Genomic DNA, 24,362 nt, shown 5'->3' with positions numbered 1-24,362 from the left:
CACCATAGCATTTCTGAATTTCTTGGTGTATCTGTACAAAATAATAAATCTAAGAACACAGAGCAAATGTCCTAGGCTTATTTGATTTGATTCTTGTAAGTTGTTTTTTGTTGTGAAACAGTACAGTGTGCTGAAGCAAATAGCTAGAGGTTGTGCTGATGGTAGTAGAGCTAGGTAACATGAGATGAATTAAAGGAAATATTCAAGTGTGCTTATGCACCAGTGCATAGGTATAACTCTTGGAGGGGAATAAGCATGTAGGTTGATTATAAATACAAACTCAAATATTTATACAAATCAAGAGAGAATAAGACAGGTCTTAACTAGTGTCATTTTGGGAGAAAGTGAGACAAATTTCTTTGTATTGTATTATAAGAATATATAACAATTATATTGAGTATTATGATATGTCATTTGAAGTAATATATAGTATTACACTCAGTTTATAAAAACAGTATTTTTTATTATTCTTGTGATTTCATATTCCTGATAATTGAAAAGATTCAATATAGAAAGACTTAGGTTTTTGAGATCTGTATAAAAAAGTTGGTGAAATAATAGCTGTTAATTTGCATTGATAATTGTGTTTTTGTGTGTTTGGGCTTACACATCATCTTTCACTCTTGACCATTCTAATTAGGAAGATACTCTAAATGTGTATACATAATAGTCATTGCTGTGCACAGTTTGGATTATCAGTAATATTAAAACATAAATATTATGTTAGTTGGTAAGAAAGAGGGATACATACAAAAAAGAGGTGAGCATCATTTACCAGACTGAGAAGAGCGCCCAAAATATTTCTATTTATTTCTTTTTAGTTTATTGTATGCTTGTCTTTGTACTATATTGTTGTTATGTGCTCTCAAAGATAATATCTTTGCAAATATTTGAGAAATAAGGACGTGAATAGACTGGCAAGCCATAAAGTTACCTTCATACAAAAGAAGTAGCTTGTGCATAATGCCTCAAAAGTGAGGAGAAAACCAGAAAAAGATCCTTTCAATTCACAGTATAATACGTCCAATGAAGTCATGAAGAATATCCTCTTGTAATAGTCTCTATATAGAAAACAAACATAACCGCTTTGTCTCTAGTGGCACCTTGTGACGTGCAAGCATGTGACCACCATGTGTTAATTGTTGAGGCTCTCAAGTGTTTCTTAAAATGAAGTTGTCAAGTTAAGAAAAAGACCAACACATGTCAGGGCACTGCAAGAAGGGAAAATCTGGATTGCAGCCTGTTTCACAAAGTAGATTGGTAATAAATATAGAGATGTAGATTCATTCCCCTCTGGGGAAAAAAAAGACACACAGGAACTAGTTTCTGCTAATGGAATTGGTGCCTGAACAGTCAAGAGTTGCTGTGACACACAGTTGTGTCCCTCCTTTTGGTATTTTGAGTACTGAAGGGATTTTTCTAATCTCTACATGCCAAAAGAATTGTGGTCAAAGGGCATAAAGGGTTATAGAAAGCTTCCCAAATATTTATCTTCTCCCAACACATCAGCATTTAGGAACTAAAAGCAGTGGTGGTTGGTGGTGGTTGTTGCTGTTGTTTTTAATAAAAAAAGCAGTTCCTTCTCACTGCTGTTTTAAATTCCTAGGCAAGTTCTGTGACAAGTTAGGCTGGTCAGTTGGGTTACATTTCTTCTGCAAGCTCTGATGCTGTTGCAGGGGCAAAGGTACTGGTCAGGTATTGGAGCAGGTAACGCTCAGTCTATTTTGCAGCTGTACTCCAGGGTCATGCCTGTGACAGCCCAGGGTTTGAGTGAAGATGTTACTGCTCCATAAGAAGGCACTTGGAGGCAATCTTCATCTCATTCCTTCTCTTCCCACCCAGCATATTGACATGGGCTGAACTCCAGGGCAGCAGGACCAGCTGATGCAGCAGTATCTACCATAGCTAAATCCCATGGAGACCATGGGGAAGAGTCTATGCCCCTTTTTTCCTCAGTGTCACCCTGCCCATTGCAAGTTTTGGGACAGTGACCTGGCTGTTCTGAGACTGAAGTTCCCCACCACCCCATTTGCCCCCAAATTTAGTACTTATTAAAGCATGAAGGTAAAGATGTTACTCTTCTGAAACCTTCTAACTTCTTCATTACACCCTCAGTAATGTTGTCTAAACATCCTCTTTTGATCTGAGAGGTGCATAGAAAACAGGTTGTTTTATGAAGTCAAAGCAAAATTTCTCAGGGCAATAACTGGGAACATAATTCCACGTTACTGTGAGTAGGTAAACGTTTATTGCCACCTGCTTTCCTCAGGCCTGCTTTCTTGGGTTCCTCAGGACAGCAAAAGCTTCACTGTAGACATTTGGCTATTAAAGCTAGCTTCAGTAGCATACATGTTCTGGAAATACATTAACAGCTTCACCTTATCTGTCTGTAGCATGCCAATGCCACATCAATGGATCCATATCGGAGATCTGTGACTCCAAGACAGGCCAGTGCGAGTGTAAAGCCAACGTGATCGGTCGCCGGTGTGACATGTGCAAGGTGAGTGATGAGGAGTGATGCTTTGTTTAAATTTGCTTCCCTGCTTGACATAACCAAGTACAGTCTGGTTCCAGATTTTTTTTTTCTTTTTTTGTTGATTTTTTTTTTCATGTAAAGAACAGATAGGAATTGTTCTTATGTACAAAGAGAAACATAAAAAGGCTGTTTTTAAAACGTTTTTCAAAGCTTTTCTAGAACAAAACACAGAACAAAAAATCTCCTTTTGTATGCAATGAATATATTTTAAGACTCACTATACATATAAGTGCATTTTTTGTATGGTATGTAAATTTCATATTTTGAAATTTTGATATAAATTAGTTAAAAGTATTGCACCTCTGGGTAAAAATCCCTCCATGAAAAAAGTTGCAAAATATCTGATAGCATCTGGTATTCAAAAAAGCAGAAAGCTCGTTTACTCCTGCTGTGATTATTCTGCTATTACTTTTTTTTTTTTTTTTTCTCAGGGGTTCTTTTTGTATTGTCCAAATACTGCATAATTTTTGGTGAAAATGCCTTTTGCCTTGATGATGTTTTGCTGTCAACTAAAACACTGAAAAAAAGAAAATGTTTTTCATGAACTTTCACAGAGAGATTTCTTTAGGTTGCTAAGGAATATGTTATAAGTGTCTGTGTGCTTCTCTGTTTCCGTATGAGGACTCACGGGTTAGGCCCTGCCCTCAGAACACCCTATGCACATATTTATTTGCACACTTAAAGCACATATATTTGTACATGTACACAATATTTCTGTAAAAACCACAAGAATAATTTTCACCCTTTAAGCTGCATAATTTTTGACGTGGTTTTCCAGGGGAGAACATTCTCTTCTGGCATCTCTTCTGATACCAAATCACTGGTATCAATGAAATCTGCTACACATAGTATAACATACATATAAAATATATCAGACTTGTTAATACAATATTGTCTGTTGCTTGGAATTAATCTATGTTTACTATTGCCTTTATTCCTGTGTATTCTTGCTTTGTTCAGTGTAGTTTCACTGCCTCTACTTTCTAACAGTGTTTACTTTCCATTCTTAAAGCCCAGCTACTTCTGGGCCCCAGAAAAGCTGTTTTGTATACCCTGTGGCTGCAGTGCATTAGGATCCATGTCACTGCAATGTGATATGTCAGGAAGATGTATCTGCAAATCAGGATTCATGGGCAAACGCTGTGAAATCAGCAGACAGGTGCCTAAATTGAAAGAAAATGCACGAAGCAGTCAGCAGATCCGAGTCCCCCCTCGCAGATGGGGCTTCAGCAGTGCCAGTGGGTGCCCACGGGGCGCTTACCGGCCTGCTACTCCGGTAATCACAAACTGTGTGCACTGCATGGGCTGAAACCTCATATTTGCTTGTGGTGTGTGGTGGTTTTGTTTGTTTGTTAGTTTGGTTGGTTTGCTTTGTTTTGCTTTGCTTTGTTTTCCCCCTTTAAATAAATGTGCTACAATACATGAACTTATCAAGGAACACACAGGCACAGAAAATAGGCTGCCATTCAGGGTACTTTCCCACATCCAGGATTTGGCATAGTGCAAATATCAATACAGGCCAGAAGTCAAATACCAGAATAAGTCCAAAAGCAGCACAATCAACAGTAGTATGCATAACATGTATGGGTAATACATCAGTGTAATCAGTGGGATATTCATGGCCTTCAGCAGAGCAAAAGTTCCTTCTCTAATGATTCAAGAACCAAAGTTACAAGTTCGTGAGAAGAATCAGCTCCAGAGGCAAAGTGTTAAGATCTATCCTTGAAACATCAAACATGACTTGTTTAAAGTTCTCACTTGTGAATATGGACGGTTTGAGCCATTTTTTATTTTGACCAGGCCAAGTGCTAGTTACTTGAATACAATTCCCAAAATAATAGTAGTATTCATTGTTTATCACTTATCATCATTTGTCACATACCAGTGAAGAAACTCTTTTATATCCTAACGTGATGTAATTATGATGCAACTGCTTCTAACTGAGCAGTGCTTTAAGTATGTGGTGATTTTTTTGTTTTGTTTGTTTGTTTGTTTTTTGTTTGTTTGTTTCTTTGTTTCTTTTTCTTTTTTTTCTCCCCTGCTACCAAAAGCATCTTGTTTGAAAAATACCTGGCAGTTTTCCTCACTCAGGCTCCACGATTCATGCCTTGTTTGCTTGTATGGATTCCTTTGACGAATGTGAGCTTTTACCTATTTAACATAAATTACATAACTGTATTGCCCACACAAATACTCAACATACAGTGGTGCAGGGACATAATATAATACAATACTCAGAAAATTTATTGTGTTTCTTTGTTGTCATCCAGGATCTTACCTATTGTTCAGTAGATATGATTCTCAGAGTTTCTGTGTATAAACAAGCTTTGCTGAGGGCTCAACGTGGAGACTTATCTTGGGGGTCTGCATGACTGATCAAAATGTTTTTCACTCTGCAAAGCTCATCACAGAATACAACCCAGCATGCTAGTGATCTTTTCTTGCTTCATGCAGTGTGGAGTGCTAGTGTATTGGACTGTTTTTCTGTTTTTCACCCTTATAAACAGAATTTATTAGATCCTATCAAACTTTCTATTGAGAGCTGAGATGCATGCTGTGCATTGTTTGCTTCACTGTATTAATCTGATTGTCTGTCCTGAGGTTTTTGCATATTCGCAGTTCTGAGATTTTCTTTGTGTGCAGAAGAAATCTTTAGAGATAGTCTGTATATTTAATTGAACATTGGAGTTTAATTACATGAGTTTGAGTATTCCTTTCTCTCTGATACACTGTGTTTTGTCAAGCTGAAGCATGTAATTGGCAAAACATTTCATTATAGAACTTGGAAATGAAGATCAGGGTAATTCCTTATTCTGTGTATAATCAAGCATTTGCTTAGTTCTGCATGAGTCTTCAGGCCAAATCCTGGCTGCATGTGGTATGTGTGGTCCTATCTTCTGATGCATGTTGGTCAATTCTCTGTGGGAATATGAAAACTCAATATTAATCTCAGAGCTCAGGGTTGAGAACTTTTATGTGGAAACCTGCTGAACTCTCTGGGATTTCACCTATACAGGAAATTAGGTGTTCAATTGTGGAAGCAAACCCATGGAAAATGTAAGTCTGTACAGTGCAAACTTGAAAAATTTGTACAGATCTAGACTAGGTTAAAAACCAAACAGCACATGTTTGGGTCACGCAGTAGTACACAGTAAAGGTAATTATCTTCCACTTCAGTCCATTCATATTCATTACCATTGATTTAATTTATTTTTTTAATATCTCATTTTTAACATTTTACTTTCCTGGCAAACTTTCTGATAGATTTTTGCTATTTAATGTTTTAATATCAAATTCAACTTACGCTATTAACAGGATATAGTTTTCAGTATTCTCTGAGAATCATCATACTTGTGAGGAAAAAAAAAGGTAGAAAAGTAATTGCATCTTAAATCATTCTAGCTCAAGACTGAATTCAAAAATAAATAAATATCAAGCACAGTGTACTCTTAGGGGCCTCTGTAATAACCATACAGCCTGTAGGTTAGAAGATTTGTGAGGAAGTCCGCACTGCAGTATATACATGAAGATGTCTTCCCTTCTTTGCAAGTATACTTTTTTGCATTCTACTATTTGAGCTCACAGGGAAGTTTATTACTATAATTGATGACATCTCCTGTAATTCTGAAGGCACTTTATAATACTGAATGCACACACACAAAAAAAAAAAGTCAATGAAAATAGTAAGAGAAAAAGATGGTCATTATCTCATTCTTACACTTACCCCAAAGACAGTTTTTATCTCAAATAAGTAAATCCCATTATTTGCTTTTAATGCAAACAAATGCATTCTATCCACATTCTTCTAAAGTTATTCCTAAGAATTATTCAGAAGAAACACCCTCGAGTTACAGAATACTGTATATGGCCATTGCCCATGGTCAAAGGAGACAGAGAGTCTCTGAACAAGTAGAGTTTGGTTGAATCAATGTCCATTCATTGCTAAGAATTTGTGTTCATTCTCTTAGAAATTAACTCTACCTAACATAATCTTACAAGCCAGACACCAATGTATAGCTCCATCATTCCATTTAGGTTAAGTGAAAAGTTTCTGAAAGCCAGTCTGAAGATCATACATAAAAACTTTGTTGAAATCATGCTTAAGGAACATTCATTATTACATTAGGTAATGTTCTGAAATTTTTATTCTTTTTCATCTGTGTAGGGTATATAGTGCTCTTACCCCCTGTTTCACTCCTATAATTCAATTTGTTAAGAGTAGCATTTTAGTGTTCAAGAGGAAAAAATCACCCTGGTCTCCATACACCCTCAGCTTTTCCTTTTTTCTCCTGGTAATCCTTCCATGTACTAATTGTTCTTCCTTTCTTGGTGGCAGCCTGAAACATTTGGCTTACAGTCTTCAAGGGGATGTGTTCCCTGCAACTGCAACTCATTTGGTTCCAAGTCCTTTGACTGTGGTGGAGATGGGCAGTGTTATTGCCAGCCAGGAGTGACAGGAAAGAAGTGTGACCGCTGTGCTCATGGGTTTTACAACTTCGAAGAAGGAGGCTGTACTCGTATGTAAATTCTTTGTGGTCAATTGCAGATTTATTTATTTATTTATCTACTTCCTTTCTGACTAAGTTAACTGGTTTTGGATTACTTAACAAATTTCCTGGCAGGTAGGCGTTTCCATAGACAGCCTTGTAAATCAGTCAATTGGCAAGGAGTGTGATTGGCAAAAAGAAAAGGTCGAAGCTATTCCTGCTATTTTACTATATATTCCTGCTATAGATACATATGTTTGGAATGAACAGGGGTGTCTTTTTCTCCAAATACTTTCTGCCCAAAAAGTTCCTCTAATTTAGTTATGGCAAGGATATCATAGAAGGCTGATTAAGGTGCTTATGAATTCATGTCAGCTTGAAGGGATGTGAATAGAGGTCTTTTCCAACCTGAATGATTCTATGATTCTAGTTTTATCCCAAATTTTTTCACTGTCCTTACAAAGTTGATCCTTTTTTATTAAATTTCTGTACAGTAATATTTAGAGAATTGCTTACTTGTATACTTTTTGTGTACAACAAGATTTTCAGATAAAAACCTTTTCTACGACCATTGTGTAAGTACGGGAAAAGTGTGCTCTTCCAGGTGCTGAAATTCTAGCATCAGACGTTAAATATTTCCAGACATTTCTTTACATTTGTGTTTGTTCTTTTGGAAATAAGGTCAAACATTGAAACAAATCCTTTGTGTCCTTAAAGCAATACAGGCTGCTAGATCAAAAATAATCTAGCCCATAGGTCTTCTCACAGAGAAATACTTAATCTTTGCTATATTTTTAATGTCTCATAGATTAATTTAGGTCTGATCACAGGAACTGTAGATATTTGTCTAGTGAAGTTGACTGCTGGGATGACAGAGTGGTGGTGATGGCCCTACAATGCATTCCTTGCTGATGGCTGAGTGCAGACAAACAAAGGACATTGCTGCTGTCATTCTTCAGGCCAAAGCAGTGGTATTCTTTCCAGAACCAGTAATCACCATCCCCAGTACCCTAGTCCTCATCGTTTTCCTTCAGGCAAGCAGCAGAAGCAGCGAGCCTGGCTCTCTGCCTTTTTTTACTACCTTTTTTAATGGAAGAAACTTCTAGGCCTTGAGACCCGCATCTGTGCAGCAACACTCATCTTCACCTGTAAAGCTGATAAACCTTGAGCCATGCTGGTTTACAGATCAGAACTTAAAACATTACTCTATGGTATTGTCTTCCATGAGAGGGAAGGGCTAAGAAAATGTTTACCATGTTGTAAAGTACCATGGTACCATGGAAAAGGGAAGGGTTGGCTCGCAGGCTCACTGAGGCACTGAAAGAGCTTGAAATAAATTGCAAATGATATTTGCAGTCCTAAGCATCTTAGCACATAAATGGAGAGGGAGGTAAAAACAAACAAACAAAACAAACAAACAAAAAAAACCAACACACAACTATAGATGATCTTAATGATTACTCTCTTATTCTAATATTTCACAGTTTAAAAGCACATCACTATTGTGAAATATTACAGAATGTTAATTTCGTACAGTTGGAAAAGGGAAATAAGGGCAATTAACAAGATCTCACATTAAGATTTTAACTGCTCATTTATCAAACATGAAAAGACCAAGTTTAAGGAACAGTGATGACATGGGAAAGTAGTGTAAATCCAAATAATATTTTAAATTAAAATGTATCTGCCTGTGGTCATCAAGTATTCTAAATAACCTCAACAGCTAAACATGCTAAAGAAAATTAGACTTTTAGAAATTCCAAAGTAACTACAACAGATGGAGAAGAATTCTGTTTTCAAAATGCTGTTTATTCCTCATTTATTTACAGTAGGCCTTTCATGTATTCCTTCAAATGACAAGAAATAAAAAAATAAATAAAAATTAAATTATGAATCACAGAGAAAATGATAAATTTAATAGAAGTATATCAAATAATGCTAAGAAGGAATTGCACAAAAATGAATACTAGAGTGATGGTTAAGTATTGAATAAAATATTATACCTCTTTTATCTAGCTTCTATCCAAAAGAAATATAAGTTGATATTTGTCCAATAAAAATCATAAAGTTCAAAACAAAACCAAAATTTAAAGAATCATCAGTTAGTGTTGACATTCTGGTAGTAAATATACAAGAAAAATTCCTATTTCACTATTGCTTGCAGCAAACGTTTTGTATTTTTTTTATCCATATTATATTATTTTAATGATGATAAAAACCACAAAAACTATTGCTGTATCACACACCCCCTAGCCCCCATACCTTTTGAATCCATTTTGGCTAAGAACTGGAAGCCCTTAGAAGTTACATTCAAAAGCTTTAGTCTCCCAATGTGAAATGTATTTCTGAAACATCTGCAAGCCACATTGTGTTAAAAGATTCTATGTAGCATGTTTTCACATCTTGTTTTGGCAAGACTGAGGCAAAACTTACCATCTTCTTTGCGTTAGTTACCTCATTTTGGAAGCACTGGTGGGGAAAAATTAAGTTGTTTGAAATTGTTTGAAATACAGATGTATGAGTTCCATCTTTGCACCTCTTGCATTACCTGCCTTTACTTTAAAATAGAATAGTTAAGCTGGAAGGGATCTACAAAGATCATGTGGCCTGACCACTTCAGGGCTAATCAAAAGTTAAAGCATGTTACTGAAGGCATTATCCAAATGCCTCTTGAAAATTTGCATCATGGGGCAACACTGATGCAAGGGGCATCAAACTATTTTGTATCATAAAGGCGATGAACACAAATGCAGCCCTCAGCAGTGGAGCATTATGTTACACTGTCCTGTAACCATACTAAGGGACAGATTAGTTCTCAGAAAGTGATAAGTTGCCTATGATGCTTTTGCTCTGATTTCAGGGGTAATGTTGAGGGTGGGTATGCAAATAAATACGCACCAGTTCTGCTCCTCAAAATAACTCGGTGACTTGTGTTCCATAACTAGTCACTTGAATATTTTAAATCTGCATTTGTCACCAATGAATTGTTCCCTTAATTAAATGTCTTAATATCAAAGGCCACTTTTGGAACCACTTCCAAACCCAAATTATTTTAATTGAATAAAATCTACAAAGAATTCCAATTTCTTTTGAAGACATTGTTGTCCCACTGACAGAGCTGTAGCACATTCATGATGATTAGAAAAAGAATCCTTGATTTTATCATACATTCCACTGATTTTTTTCTGCTTGTATACAGTCTTTTCCTAACTGTGTACTTGAGTATGAAAGCTGTATTTAAATCTGTGAGGAATAGTTGTTACACAGATGTGAGAGGCAGAGACCAGAGAATGCATAGTATAAGCAGAGAGCATGAGGACAGGGCATGTGCTCATTATTCAGTTGTTTTCTGGTTACTGGGAGAAAGTACCTTGTCTACTTCCAGTGTTCCCAGTTCCATTTTTAATACGTTGCTCACACAGTCTGCCTCTTTCTCCAGATCTCTCTCTCACAAATTTATTGCAGAAAGAAAATGAATCAAGCTAAAGAGTTTCTCTAAGACCTAAATGATTAGGAAGTGTTGGTGAGAAGAGGAATGATGTAGTCTGAAAAAAGGAATAAGATGCAAAAAAAAAAAAAAAAGAAATTGAGACCTCTTTTCTCCCCTATAAGAAAAATCTGTTTACAGCAGCAAAAATTTCAGGAAATGGGCTCGGAGTGGTGGGAGAGGTGGCATAACACAGAGGGCTCAGAGGCTGCCAAGAGGTTGCCTCTTGCACAAGACAACATGGCCTGGAAGGGACTTCAAGAGATCATTAGGTCGAACCATCAATGCTCAGGCAGCTATGTCGTGGGAATGCACTATGTTAGATGGCTCTGCCCTTCTGCAGTCAGGGCCTTACTTTTTCATACACTGTTCTCTTTGTAATTCCTTCAAACTCAGTTATCTCAGCTGCACTGCTTCTGGTTTTAGTTTCTCTGGGGTTACCCTGCCTTTCCTGCCTGTCTATCTCTGTAGATAACTGGGAGTTCACTGCACAGTACAGTCTGTGGTGGAATGATCCTAACCATGTTACAGCCTGTTTTCCAGATGTCACGTAAAGGGGTAACTTTCACTCTGCTCTATTTTTTTTTCTGTCTCCCATGAAGCCTGCGACTGTTCACGCTTCGGTAATAACTGCGATCCTGTCAGTGGCCGCTGTATCTGCCCTCCCAATACCATTGGAGAGATGTGTGACAAGTGTGCACCAAATCACTGGGGCCACGACATTGTCCGTGGTTGCAAGGTGAGCAGATCGCTATTTTCTCTCTGTGTGTCACCTCTTTCCCATTGGGTTAATATAGTAGTTTGTAGCTGGGACACAGTTTTAGGTTTGTACATCATTGTTTGTCTCTGCATTGCAAGTTCTGGTGTCAGTCAGACTATGGTTTTAGTGTTGGTGATCTTTTGTGGAGTGCAACAGTCTCCCTCTCTCGGGTATGCAGCCTGTAACACCAAACACCCTGATTATACTGTATTTTTGTCATGCTCAATCTGTGCCCTGCTCGAGACCGATTTCTGTTGTTATAGCTGTGTTTAACATGATTGAGGAAATCACCAAAATATTATACATGGCAGAGACATATAGCTTCAGGTAACTGAGAGTGCCTTTACAGAATAAATTTTCTTTAGCCCTAGCCGTGATGTCAGTGGGGATTTATACTTGAATTTGACTTGGGAAGGGCTTCAACTTGTGCCTAAGAGACAGTGAAGAGAGAAGAAAATAAACAGCAACTTTAGCTGTAAAATGTGTTTTCTTACTTACTATTTTTTTTTTAAAGGAAAATAAGCCTTTTCATTAGCCTGTAAATCCTTCTTACTCCAGTGTTCGACCAAGTTTTGAAAAAGTCTGAAGGGGTGGGAAGAAGGGACAAGAAATAGGAAAACAATAATAGCGTATCACAGAGGCCATGAAAGCTATTGATAACATCATACTCCTGAGTTAAGGGGAACAGTATTCAGTTAAGGCTGAAAACTAGTGACAATGAATGTTCTGTTAAGTTCAAATGCCTTCCCTCTGCCTTTCTTATTGATGACGAGGTATTTATAGTAGTGCTGCAATTACTCCAAAAAACTGTCTTGCCTGAACATGGCTATTAATGCACTTTCTTAAAAGCCTGTTTGTCATGTAGCTGAGGTTGCAAACTAATTATCAAGAACGTTTTCTTTTCTATATGTATAGAAAACTCCTCTTGTGAAACCTCTGTTGTGCTGCTGTGATATAGACTCTTGGCTACTGAAACCAGCCTAATGAGGTTGAAGACCTCTGTTTGAGCTCTGGAGTATATTCTCCGATTGTCTTTTATGTGAGCACATTAGTATGGCAGTTCCATGGCACCATCTAAATTAATAATGATCTATCAGCCCACATCTCTTTCAGTATATTGCAGCTAATTTCTGCAAAGTGAGATGTGAATCTCCCGCTCATACTCTTTGTAGAAGATTTCCAGAGCTGTTGTAAATCAGGAGGATAGAGAGTTTTACATAAAACTCCTTGCTTGCAAAACACGCATAACAACTGATTGTAATTTAGGTTTTGATATTGTACACTGAACTATTTCAGTGTATGGTGAACAATTTGCTTTCTAAGCTTTATGTTCAAATATATCTTGTAGAATAAGGTTCTTTCTGTCACAAGGTTTCATTTCTTAGGTTAGGTAGTTGTCTGGCAGTCTAACATTTAACCAGTAGTTAAACAGTTTCTCTTGCATTCAGTAAAAATTTAATTTGAATATTTCTTGTATAGTCACTTCCTTTATAAATGGTCTTTTCAGAGCAGAAAAAACATGCTGTAAATATTCATATAATAAACAAATTTTCTTAGAAAATGTAGATTCATTTTCCTCCTCTCTTTTTCAGCTTTGTGTCCTTAATTTTAGCAAGTCTATCCATGTCAGTTACTGTGGTAACCTGTACTGCTGGCACCGAGTTTGCTACTGCAAGCTGAACTTATTCATATGAGATTCTTGTCACGCCAATGATCACAGTGAATGTCCTGTGCTAACTTTGTAGTACAGTCACAGTAATAGCATTGAGGGATTCTTCTGTTCTTCAGGAGCCTGCAGCTTTCTCAGCTACTTGCTTCTGTACTGAATATCTAGATCCCTTGGAAAATTACCTATTTCTCTGCATGCCTGCCCGTGAAACTCTTGTTCTGTGAGCAAGTTTACTTCCCAGTACACCAGAAGACTAAATATTGGTATCCCATACCATATAAATTGCTATCATCTAAGAGTCCTTCTTGACAGTTACCTAGCTATCTAGGTAACTATCAGAAGTTAGGTAGTTAGCCTGATGGATTAATAATAATCAATGCACTAGATTCCACTGGGACCTCTGCTCCTGAGCAATTCCAGTTTTAGTAGAGTGGTCTGAACTTGCCCTGCACAGGACTTGCATAGAAAGAACTTTTTAGAGGGCATTTAAAATTCTTAGGTTAACTTTGTCTGCAGAGTTGTCCTTGATCATGTTGGATTTATTTCATTTCACCTCACTGCCTAATTTATCAGTCATAAGTAAACTGTGTTCAAAAAAGTAGCATTATAAATGTTTTAAGTATAATTTTTAGTGTTTTTAGTGTAATTGCTAGACCCTTGTTGAATAAAGATAGATGCCTAGCCATATAATTGAAAATTACGTTTGGACAGTGGAAGTTCATTGCTGTGTAAAAACTATTTGTCAGTACTTGAAAGATCTGCGTTGTGGGTGTTGTTTTTTTTTCTTGTTGTTGTTTTTGTATGCTTTTTGTTTTGTTGTTTGTTTTTCAGGGCAAAGCTGAAATTTTCTCCTTGTTTCTCTTTTTAGTCCTGTGACTGCAGCCCCGTTGGAGCCCTAAGTTCTCAGTGTGACTTAAATACAGGCTGTTGCTTCTGCCGCCCAGAATTCTCAGGGGATAAATGCACTGAGTGCAGGTTGGGTTACTGGAACTATCCGCAATGTATTGCTTGTCAGTGTGTCCACTCAGGGACTGATCCACAGACCTGTGAGACAGAGTTGGGGAAATGCTCATGTGTTGATCGTACTGGCCAATGCAACTGCAAGGTAGGACAATGAAGGTTGTAAGCTGATCTTATTGACGCTGAGAAATTTACTCCAACATTCCTTGGCATTTGTACTTGGGTATTCTTACAATGCCTGCAAACAAAGCTAGTTGTTTGTCGTAGTGCATTTGCTAATTGTTGTGGGAGGAGTCTAACATAAAGACTTAACTGCTCATCAGTTGTTTTTTCACACACTGACACTTGCCAGGATAGCATCCTCTTAGGCTCTCCTCTGCCTTTATATTGCTTCTTGGTCTTACAGAACTACTGCCAATTTAAAACATTCAGTATGATTCTTGTTCAGACATTTGGCAAATTAAAAGCAAACACATCAGTAATAACAAAATGCCACAGAGCTACTTCTTTATAGTACCTTGTCTTAGAGGGAGTCAACACCGATCAGTGAAATGAGTAGAATTCGCAGCAATAGTATCTGTTCTTCTGAGTAGATTGCATACAATACGAGATCACTGAAGTGGTGACTTCAGCAAGACTTTTGAAATCATCATCCACACCCTTCTTATTTGGAATTGTTCTTAGAAGAACTGCACACTTACATGGGTTCAAAATTGTCTGGATTACTGGGCTTAAAGGGTGGTTTGAATCCAGTTGGTAACAGCCAAGCACAGTTTGGTAACCACCAAGCAGAGTTGGCCTAGGGCCAATGTCTTCATCATTGACCCAGGTGATGGGACAGGATTCACCATCAGCAGATTTGAGGATATTGCTGGTTTGAAGGAAGTAGACATTGATGTACTGAACAGTAGAAATGCAATCCATAGAGGTAGTTGTAGAGAGTGATATGTCTCCCCTGAGCTTCCTTTTCTCTAGGCCTGTTTCCTCAGCCATTCCCCATAAGACTTGTGTTCCAGGCCCTTCACCAGATTTGTTGCCCTTCTCTGGACACGTCTTTTTTGTAGTAAGGGACCCAAAAACTGAACGCACTATTCGAGGTGCAGCCTCACCAGAGTCAAGTACAGGGGGAAGGCAAGCTGCATACTGAGCTGATTAGGGAAGAGATTGGCCAGCAGATGAAGGCAAGTCTTTATCCTCCTCTGCTCAGAGCTGATAAGACTGCATTTGGAAATGGCAGTTTTAAGTTTTGACACAAGAATGCTGAGAAGGGCTAAAATGAAACTTAAAGCAGATGATCTCTAAATATATACTGAGGGAGCCGGACTCTTCTTGTCTGCAATTAAATAAATAGATAAAAGAAGCTGAGGAAAAATGCAATAGCAGCCTACAGCAACTTTAAAGTGTCGCTGCAAACATGATGGATTTGAGTCCTTTTTTATGGTAGCAAAAGATGTGCTAAGCATGACAGCTGCATATGGCAGCTTGGGAATTTTGGATTGAATATTGGGGAAAAAATCACTAGGAGGGTCACGCAGCATTGAAACAGATTATCCATACAGGTTGTAAAATTCCCATTCTTGCAGGTTTTCAAACATTTGCTAGTGATTAGCCCAATCTAGCATTGATCCTCCTCAGGGAGGAGGTTTTTAAAAATGACCTTAAGAGATTCCTTTTGTGATTTTAATTTGTTCTTCTTCAGGGATTGCCCTGGTACAACGAGCTAGTATAATGGAAAGATGAATTTTAATGATATAATTGCCAGGTAATTCTTTTGCTAATTGCACACCAGTCACTTCATTCTGAGTTTAAAGCATAGGCTCAACTGTAGAACCAATTAGGTTGGAAGGGACCAAGGAAGATCATCAAGGTCAGCCCCTTGTTTGAAAGAGACTGCTGAGGTATTATTTCCAAGGATGGAGATTCTACAACTTCTGTGCAAACTGCTTGACCGCCCTCCCATTTCTCTGGTGTGTTTGAAAAGAACATATCATGTTCTGTTTCCTAAACCCTGATTCATTTGATGACTGGACGATAACAAGTTTGAAGTGCGTGAATTGTTGGCAAAGGCAGTCTGAGAAAAAGTTGTTTCTCAGACTAATGAGCAGTGCTATCTGTCCTATGTCATCCACTGAAAGGGAAAAATAGAAGTGTCTCAATTATTTCAACTTCTCCTCATATATGATGTGCTCCAGCCCCCCTAACCATCTTGGTGGCCCTTTTCTGAGTTAGCTCCAGTTTGTCAGTGTCCTTCTTGTAGGTCCTGCAAGCACTAAATAGAAATAATGGAGTTTTATGTCATTTTTAAATAGAAATGTTTCATTTTTGATTCTTTTAAGGCAGAATATTGCTCTATGTTTCTGTGAATGCAAATTAATAATATATATTTAACTGATGTTTAATGATGAGAAACCACATTGATATGAAACAATGCAAAGCAAATAAAACTCACAATTTATGACAGAAAAATGAGCAAATACTACTGTATTCAGTCAACAGATTTTTGTTTGTTTGCCTCTTTTTTCTTCAGAGTTTAAATCTAGGGTTGGTTAACATTTTGACTAGCTTTTCTGAAAGAGTTATATATTGAAGATGCAAAATCTTTATAAAACGGTAATAAATGCTACTTAAACCTGCTGTTATAGCTAGAAAAAATGTGCTTTGAAAGCCTTGGGAGCTCCTTTTGTCAGTCCTGACAAAAAGCATCAAAATCTAAGCTAAATACAGTGTAAGCTTATTTGCTCATTGTTACATGAGGAGAAGAGGGTTAAAAATGGTAAATCCTCAGGGACAGTGTTGGTTTCCTTATAAATTTGGAAAGTTGATTTTGTTATTTAGATTGCTTTCTTGGTATTACTGTCAAGAGAAAAAAAAAAAAAAAAAAAGGACAACCATTGCGTTTATATTGGTAATTTTTTAAAATACCGTGTTCTTGGTATGAGAACAATTTTAAAGTGTCATGGATAAATTAACATGTATCTAGCCCTATCTGGTATAGCTTTTTATTTGGACTAATTGAAAAATGAAAATAAAAGCACTGACATTACAACAGTGAAACATTTCAGCCTTGTTAATACAGTTCAATGATGTGGAAAACAATCAGATAGAGAGGGAAAAGCTTTTCTCCAGAATATTTCCATTAAAGAATGTTTCTCAGCAAGAACATTTAGTACAGTACTTTAAATACTTTAATTTGTCAAAACTAATTCCTATGAAAAAAAAAAAAAAGGTTTGATTAACCCTGGCAGTTTCAGAAGGACATATTTTTTTTCTTATCATATCAATCAGTTATTGAGCTTGCCATATCCAAAGTGCCATTTGATGTTTCCATGCTTGCAATTGTCATTAAGCAGCCAGCATCCATTGCTCAGAGTTACTCGGTGGAAACAAATGCAAATGTCTCTGTTATATTAATTTATATATTTGCATACACACATGATAGAAAGCTGTAAAGCTCCTTGAATATTTCCTTACACTTATGATTTAATTTTGCACCATTATTAATACTGTTCAATTTTATTTTTCTTATTATTGCCTCTAAATAAGGCTTGTTTCTCATTCCCTTTTCCCCTCCTATTTTTTTCTGATTTTCTTTCTATTCCAGGTTAATGTGGAAGGTGTCCACTGTGACAGGTGCAAGTCTGGCACATTTGGTCTCTCTGCCAGAAACCCACTTGGCTGCAGCAGTTGCTATTGCTTTGGCCTGACTACACAGTGCAGCGAGGCAAGGGGGCTGATCCGTGTGTGGGTGAGTAGTGAACTGCTGAGCCATGTAATGTGATAATGTTGCTTCCTGCTGGCATCTTTTAGTCAGGCACTGAGAGGTAGCTAGAAAATGGCCAAACATTTAAGCAGTCATTTTCCTCTTTGTACTTTGAGAAGTGGAGAGAGTAGTATGTTCCATTAGACAAACCGGGTCAAAGCATTAAAAGTAATTAAGTAGATGAGAAAACTAGTGATAGGATAGCAGATGTCAAGCCAAAGTAAAGCTGTTAAACCTAGGAAAGGGCAAGTTAGTTGTGTGGAGAAATTATGCGTTCTAGTGCATTGTAACACAATCCCTGGTATATGATGCACAGTTTACCCAGGTGTATTCAAGGGTTGTAGGTACTTGTCCAGCATAGATTTTTCATAGTTCAACTAAGCAATTTACTTTCATTGCTTTTTAAAAACTTACTATTATTTTTAAAAGAGCCTACTGAATATGCTGCTATATTTAAATTTGGGATGGGAGGGTGTAGGCCATCAGAGCAAACAAAGAGCTCTCAACCCTCGTGTGGAAAAGGGCCTTGAGACCTATACCAGACTGTCAAGTAAGACAGACTGAATGTCTCCATTTATCTATACAGTAAGCACAAAACACACATTGAGACCACTGCTCTTCATTGCTGCTGTGCCAGCTCCTAGTTGCATTTAAACAAACAAAAAAATGTCTTGTTCAGTCCTTGTGTATAGTCTGTCACATCTACATGTCAACTGTAGAGGGAAAGTCTGCCTAGTGCAAATCAGCCAATACCCTGACTTGTTTCATCCACAAGCATCAATTGGATAACAGTACCTTAGGGTGAATATCATCGAGGTGCAATCTCTTGCTAAAGGGTTCACATCTCTCAGTTGAAAGGCACCCATTCTTTTCATCATCATTCAAGCCAATAGCACATCTTTCCTTTCTCACTGGATGAAGCAATGTGTAATGATCTGGCCCAGTTTTTCTCACTATTTAAGTTTTGCCAATCGTATGCTGGTAGGATGGAGAGGAAAGGCTGTAAAAGGCTATTAAGTTATAAAATTTAGTCAAGTTTCATGACAGCAACAGTTCTAGAAAATTGTGCTTTGATCTTTGTGGCAGCACAATGCAAAAAGATAATTTAAACCTCATGATCATATTGTGTGTCTCAGTTTCTCAGTATTTACTCTCATATTTATGCTCACATCTAAACAAGTGTATGTACACATCTCAGCTGTTTTTTGGAACTCTGATCTATTTCAGAATTGATTCAAATTTGTAAATTGGGTGACAGTGGATTCTTCCACCTGCTAGTGGCCATTTCAAATGCTCTCAGGTGCCTCAAATGCCATTAGAAATCAGGAAACCTCACTTAGGGATGGCAATTACTGGGAATGCTTCAATGCCTGGTCAGTGCATAGATGCTGATGTAAATGGAAATACCAAAATGCTTAAAGTACAGCACAGAGCTTGGGTGATTCCTCACTACCTGATCCCTATCTCATGAACAGTCTGTTGATGGGATGACTGTTAGGGATAAGATTCTGAATTAGTTTTCTTCCATTTCCTAGCTCTTTAGGAGGCAGCACTTTTGATACCATCCCTTTCGGTGATACTTTTATCTGCACAGAATTACTAAGGCAATTATTACAGTTTTTGATCAAAATTAATGATTTCTGTATCAGGCTATTGTGACTCAACAAGTCAAAAAAAAAAAAAAAAAAAAAAAACTTACAAACATCTACATAGCATCTTTATGTTTTTATTAGATCTGAATTTGGTTGCATATACCCTGAGCCCTCACTGTCTGCATTAATCATAGAACACTTAGCTTGACTATTGCATAAAAGTACAAAGGGATCAGACGCTGTGTTCCACAAAACCTAGTGATGTATGTTAAGTGTTGGTGAGATGTATGCTTCATTGTAATGTATGTTTCTCACACTCTGAACAAAGGAGGCCCAAGACTGAAATAGCACTATGAAAATCACATTAATAAAATTAATTGGATCAGTCACTAATAAAACTATTTCAACCGGTGCTAGTACATTCTTTGTTAACATGAGGACAGGATGCAAAAAGCTTGAGGGAGAAGTCATTATTAACACCCTTTCTCCATATCTGAAGGAGTAATAAGACCGTTTTTTGACAAATGGCTCATGATGTGAAATGAAATTCCCTAGCAACATTTTAAGAGTTAAAATGTAAAGACTAACACTGATATTCTTTCATGGGGAAAAACAGTCTTGATTTTCTTTTTGATTCTTTTGAACATGCATAGGTGACCTTGAAGCCAGAGCAAATGATTCTGCCACTGGTGGATGAAAACCTTCAGCACAGCACTCTTTCAGGGATAGCATTCCAGCCTCCTGAAATAGTAGCAAATATAGAGCAAGTGATGCAAGTTCTCCGTTCAGAACCTGTTTACTGGAGACTTCCAGAACAGTTTGAAGGACGAAAGGTAAACATTAGATTCCACTGAATACTGACATGGTTTTACATATTCTTGTATTATATATTTGTGTTTCACAATACCTTTTTTTCCCTTCCACTGGGCATGTCATCACACAGTAGAAAGTACTTGTCTCCATTACCATGGAAATCTGTAAGTCTGTAACAAACACTGTTTTAAAATAGGTATTCACATGTGCTATTTTTTACAGGATATATTTTGTCATAAAAACCTTAATTAAAAAAATAAGCTTCATTAACTAATATAACTCTCTTGTAACTATGTGTTTCTTTCCATTTTAAGATACAATGCCAGATCTTTGTAAGTCACAGAGGAAAAAATGACTGAAATAAACCTTCTTTTGAAGGTTTTTATTGTGCACCTCTGTATTTATGTTTTATTTTGGACTTTTTATACTTCTTGGTTTGGCTTAGGAGTGTGTAGATATTCCTTTTTCTAAACACAAACTTCTGGGAACACTAAGACAAACAAAAAGAACTAGCTAACACTTGGTTTTTTTGTTGTTGTTTAATACAATGTACACATTGTATTAAACAATGACAAATGTCCAATGACAAATTGATGACGGGTATTTTTGAACACAGCCCTTATTCCCAGATAGTTCCCCAAACACTTACTACTATTTTATACTACACGTGCATTCATCAGATTATGTGCAGAGTGTATCTAGTTTCTACATATACCCAGGAATTTATTTTTAGCTAACTGAAAATGAGATTTCTTTTTGTACTTTGTGTTTTGCTTTGTTAGCTGACTGCTTATGGAGGGAAACTGAAATATGCAATCTACTTTGAAGCACGAGAAGAAACAGGTTTTACTACTTATTACCCCCAAGTGATCATCAGAGGTGGCCCTCCCACCCATACAAGAATTATTGCCCGGCATATGGCAGCCCCTCTGATTGGGCAGCTGACAAGGCATGAGATAGAGATGACAGAGGTAATGCTTCTATCTGTTTTTTTCTGTAACATAAGCAACTGGTTCTTTTTAATACCATTAATAATTATAGAATTATCTGTGTTTGTTGTCTTTCAGCATGAATGGGAATATTACGGAGATGACCAAAGAGGAAAAAACACTGTGCCCTGGGAATATTATCATGATAACCCAGGAGTCAATAGAACGGTGTCCCAGGCAGATTTCACCTGGAAACATTTTGGAGATGACTCAAGACCAAATAGAGCTGTATCCCGGGAAGACTTCCTGAATGTGTTGTATGATGTTCATTACATTCTTATTAAGGCTACTCATGGCAATATCATGAGGCAGAGCAGGTAACTCTTTCATGCAATAGTAGTCTGAAATAGTACAGTGGTCACAGATAAAGTGATAGAGCTTCCCAACAGAATTTTTATTCAAAACTTAGGCAGTTACTAGGTGAACAGGAGTTAGTGTTCAGCATAGCAGAAGATTGTAGAGAGCGGGATTTTATGTGACAGAAAATATAAATCATAATAGGCAAATGAAAACTTTATTTTCAGTATCCTTGAAGAAAAAATGCATGTAAGCAGACATCTTGAAACAATCCCAAAGTATTGTTTTAAATATTCACTTTTTGAAAAGATGTTGTAATTAAATGTAAATGTTAGCATATGAAGGTTTTTGTTTTTTTCTTGCAAGTTGGAACTGAAATAAATAGTCAAAGAGGAACAGAGTGTGCCTTTAGTGAAATGGTACTTAACCAAATATATTGGGAGCAGATAAATTCAATATTTTCTTCTCAGTTTAATCATTAGTAAGTCAGATGATGAAATAAAGAGAATGCTTACTAAATTTGAAGTGAACATGAAATTAGGAAGCAATATAAACATATCAGAGAGCAATATAAGAGGCATAATACAAAAATCTGGCTACAGTCTAAAGGCTAACTGTAAGAGTTCATACTTTGAAAGGAGTAGTCAATTGAACAAAATATGTAAACAAGGAACTGCTAAGTTCCTATTCTTCAAAGAAGGTCTGTTGTTTACAGCATATTGCCAGATGTACATGATTCTGTAATAATATGCTTATTGAGAAATGCAAATATTCTACCTGGATGTATAGACAGGAACATTCTGCAAAGTGCAAGGAATTAATCTTTTAATTACAGCCACCACTAGAAAAGTCTAAGCATCCGGCTTTGAAAAAATGATTAAAGCATTTAGAGGAGAACGGTGAACATTATCAGAGGTCAGAAAATGTGACCCGTGAGAGAAGATGTAAAGAACCACATTTATTCAGAAATTAGAACCTGCCTTAAGATGTATAAAATGTTGCCACAAAGAGAAAGAAAAGAATCAGTTCTCTGTTGCCATGGTGGATGAGTTAAAAAAAGAAATGAGCTTGAACTTCATCTGGAAAGATTTACGTTAGACATGAGAGAGAACTTTCTGGGGGTAAAGAAGTTCTGGTTGTATAGACTATTCCTAAAAGATTTGGTAATGAAATCACAATAGCCTTGGGAAGAAAAAAAAAAAAATAGCAAGGACACAGGAAAAATCGGAGATAAACTCCAAAGGAAGGTCTCCAGAAGTCCTTTTTATAATTCTATCATGAAAGTGATAGGCTAAAATTATTTCTATATTTCTATGTTACAAGCATGTCAGTAGTAACATGCTCTTTTAAGTTTATGAGAGTGAATAATAGGTGCATGTATAATGCAGCCTTGTATGACACCAAACATAAAGTGTTTTTTTATCCATCTTGCACTGCGTCGATACTAAGTATTAACAGATGCCATAAACGTTTTGCATTGATCTCATTTATTTTTGGCATAGTCCATTTAGAATATTGTATTACAAGTACAAGGAATTCTTATGGAAAGAGGTGTGTAAGTAACTCCAATGTGACATGGAAAATTTGAGAAGCATTATCCATGTTTTGGGTCTGTTTCTGCACACCCTTCTTTTTGTATACTACAGATCCTAATTCAGTTGTGGAAGAAGAAGCTGACTGCTGTCCCAGCTCAAGCACTGTAATCAAAGTTACTAAAATGAAATTCCATTTTCATGATTTTGTTCTGTTATGTATATAATCATATTATCATGTCTGATCTACACCTGCATTGTAATACGCCACCATTTTATCAAGCCTACCTAGTAATAAGGATTTAACAGAACAGAATGACTTCTGTTTCAGAGCAGGTCTGCAGGGAGGCACTTAGAGAACCAAAATGTATTTTTACAACATCACATTTCACAACGTAACATTTTATATGACAGCAGAATTTAGTGAAGAGTTCAGCTGTTCTCTCTGACAACTCTCCATCTGAAGTCATAACCTCACATATAATAATGTGTTTGATTTTGGAGGTGGTTATGTTACAACAGATTTTTATGATTTCTGTTTACTTACATAGGTAATACTCATCACATGGTATCTGAGATTATAAGTAGAAAATAAGCATCTGGTGTGCATTATTATTTTTTTCAAGTTAATACCTTGAATTACTTAAAAGGAAGTTTTGCTTAAGACCACAAAGTAAATTCCCCAAAATGTTTATAAAGGTTAGTGGGATATTAGCTTGAATAAGAATTGCAGGCTTTTATTAAAAATAGGCTGAGACTCTCTAAAGACAATATTTAAGCATGTGCTCAACTTTAAACATATGTTTGAATTAAATGACTTACAATAAAACATTTGTATAAATAGTGTGTGTTATGCAAGTTTATAAACTGCTAAAATTTCTCTTTCTACCTGACTGTGTGTAGTGGAAAAGTATAAGGCAAGGAAAACTGGGATGGCATTAAGAAAATACCATATATTAAATCCTTTTAATTTTTTAAGCATGTCTTAATTTCAATTTCAGAGTTTAAAAGATGCAGATAAATGATAAACCATAGGAAAAGCATTTAAAAGTAAAGCAGTGGCAGGTGATAGAAAAATAAAAATAGCCCAGTTCTGGTGTTAATTATATAGCTTAGCAACAATGCTAAGCTATATAACTTTGGACTTTTTTTTCTTTCTTCAAGGCTGCAGCATTACTAGTGATTTAGAGATTTCTGCTCAGAATCCAAAGCCAAACATTTTTCTCCTATAGTGTTCATTTTGTTGCCCTCATTTTCACATTCACCACTCTAAATTGAAACATTTCTTTTATTAGATTTTGTTTTGCTTTGCAGGCAACTGGGCTGTGATAATAAATTAGTTTCAATTGGAAGTATGCTTTCAATTTGACTGTGAATTATTTCAATATCCCTGACACTGATCAGATAGCAGTTGCTAGCTGGACTGCTTCCTATTAGACATGTTCCAAGAATCAGCCAAGCCTGACCCTCCTTAAGTAAC

General features: G+C 36.7%; 1 protein-coding gene across 9 annotated transcripts in view; it reads left to right on the top strand.

The window, feature by feature from the left end:
- LAMA2 (laminin subunit alpha 2) overlaps positions 1–24,362 on the top strand; it is a 401,748-nt gene that overhangs the window by 258,626 nt on the left and 118,760 nt on the right. For 6 of the 9 annotated variants that reach the window (XM_072036022.1, XM_072036019.1, XM_072036020.1 and 3 more), the window contains 9 exons: positions 2,394–2,500; positions 3,549–3,812; positions 6,873–7,053; positions 11,113–11,249; positions 13,808–14,044; positions 17,501–17,644; positions 19,905–20,084; positions 20,847–21,035; positions 21,132–21,370. In XM_072036022.1, the coding sequence (XP_071892123.1) occupies positions 2,394–2,500; positions 3,549–3,812; positions 6,873–7,053; positions 11,113–11,249; positions 13,808–14,044; positions 17,501–17,644; positions 19,905–20,084; positions 20,847–21,035; positions 21,132–21,370 (1,678 nt within the window). The remainder of the gene's footprint in view (positions 1–2,393; positions 2,501–3,548; positions 3,813–6,872; positions 7,054–11,112; positions 11,250–13,807; positions 14,045–17,500; positions 17,645–19,904; positions 20,085–20,846; positions 21,036–21,131; positions 21,371–24,362) is intronic. The other 3 variants (XM_072036025.1, XM_072036026.1, XM_072036024.1) reach the window with 1 other exon arrangement.

This window comes from Anas platyrhynchos, chromosome 3 (genome assembly GCF_047663525.1).
Source record: "Anas platyrhynchos isolate ZD024472 breed Pekin duck chromosome 3, IASCAAS_PekinDuck_T2T, whole genome shotgun sequence".
In the NCBI taxonomy this organism is placed as follows: Eukaryota; Metazoa; Chordata; class Aves; order Anseriformes; family Anatidae; genus Anas; species Anas platyrhynchos.
This window is presented reverse-complemented; position numbering and strand designations above follow the sequence as displayed.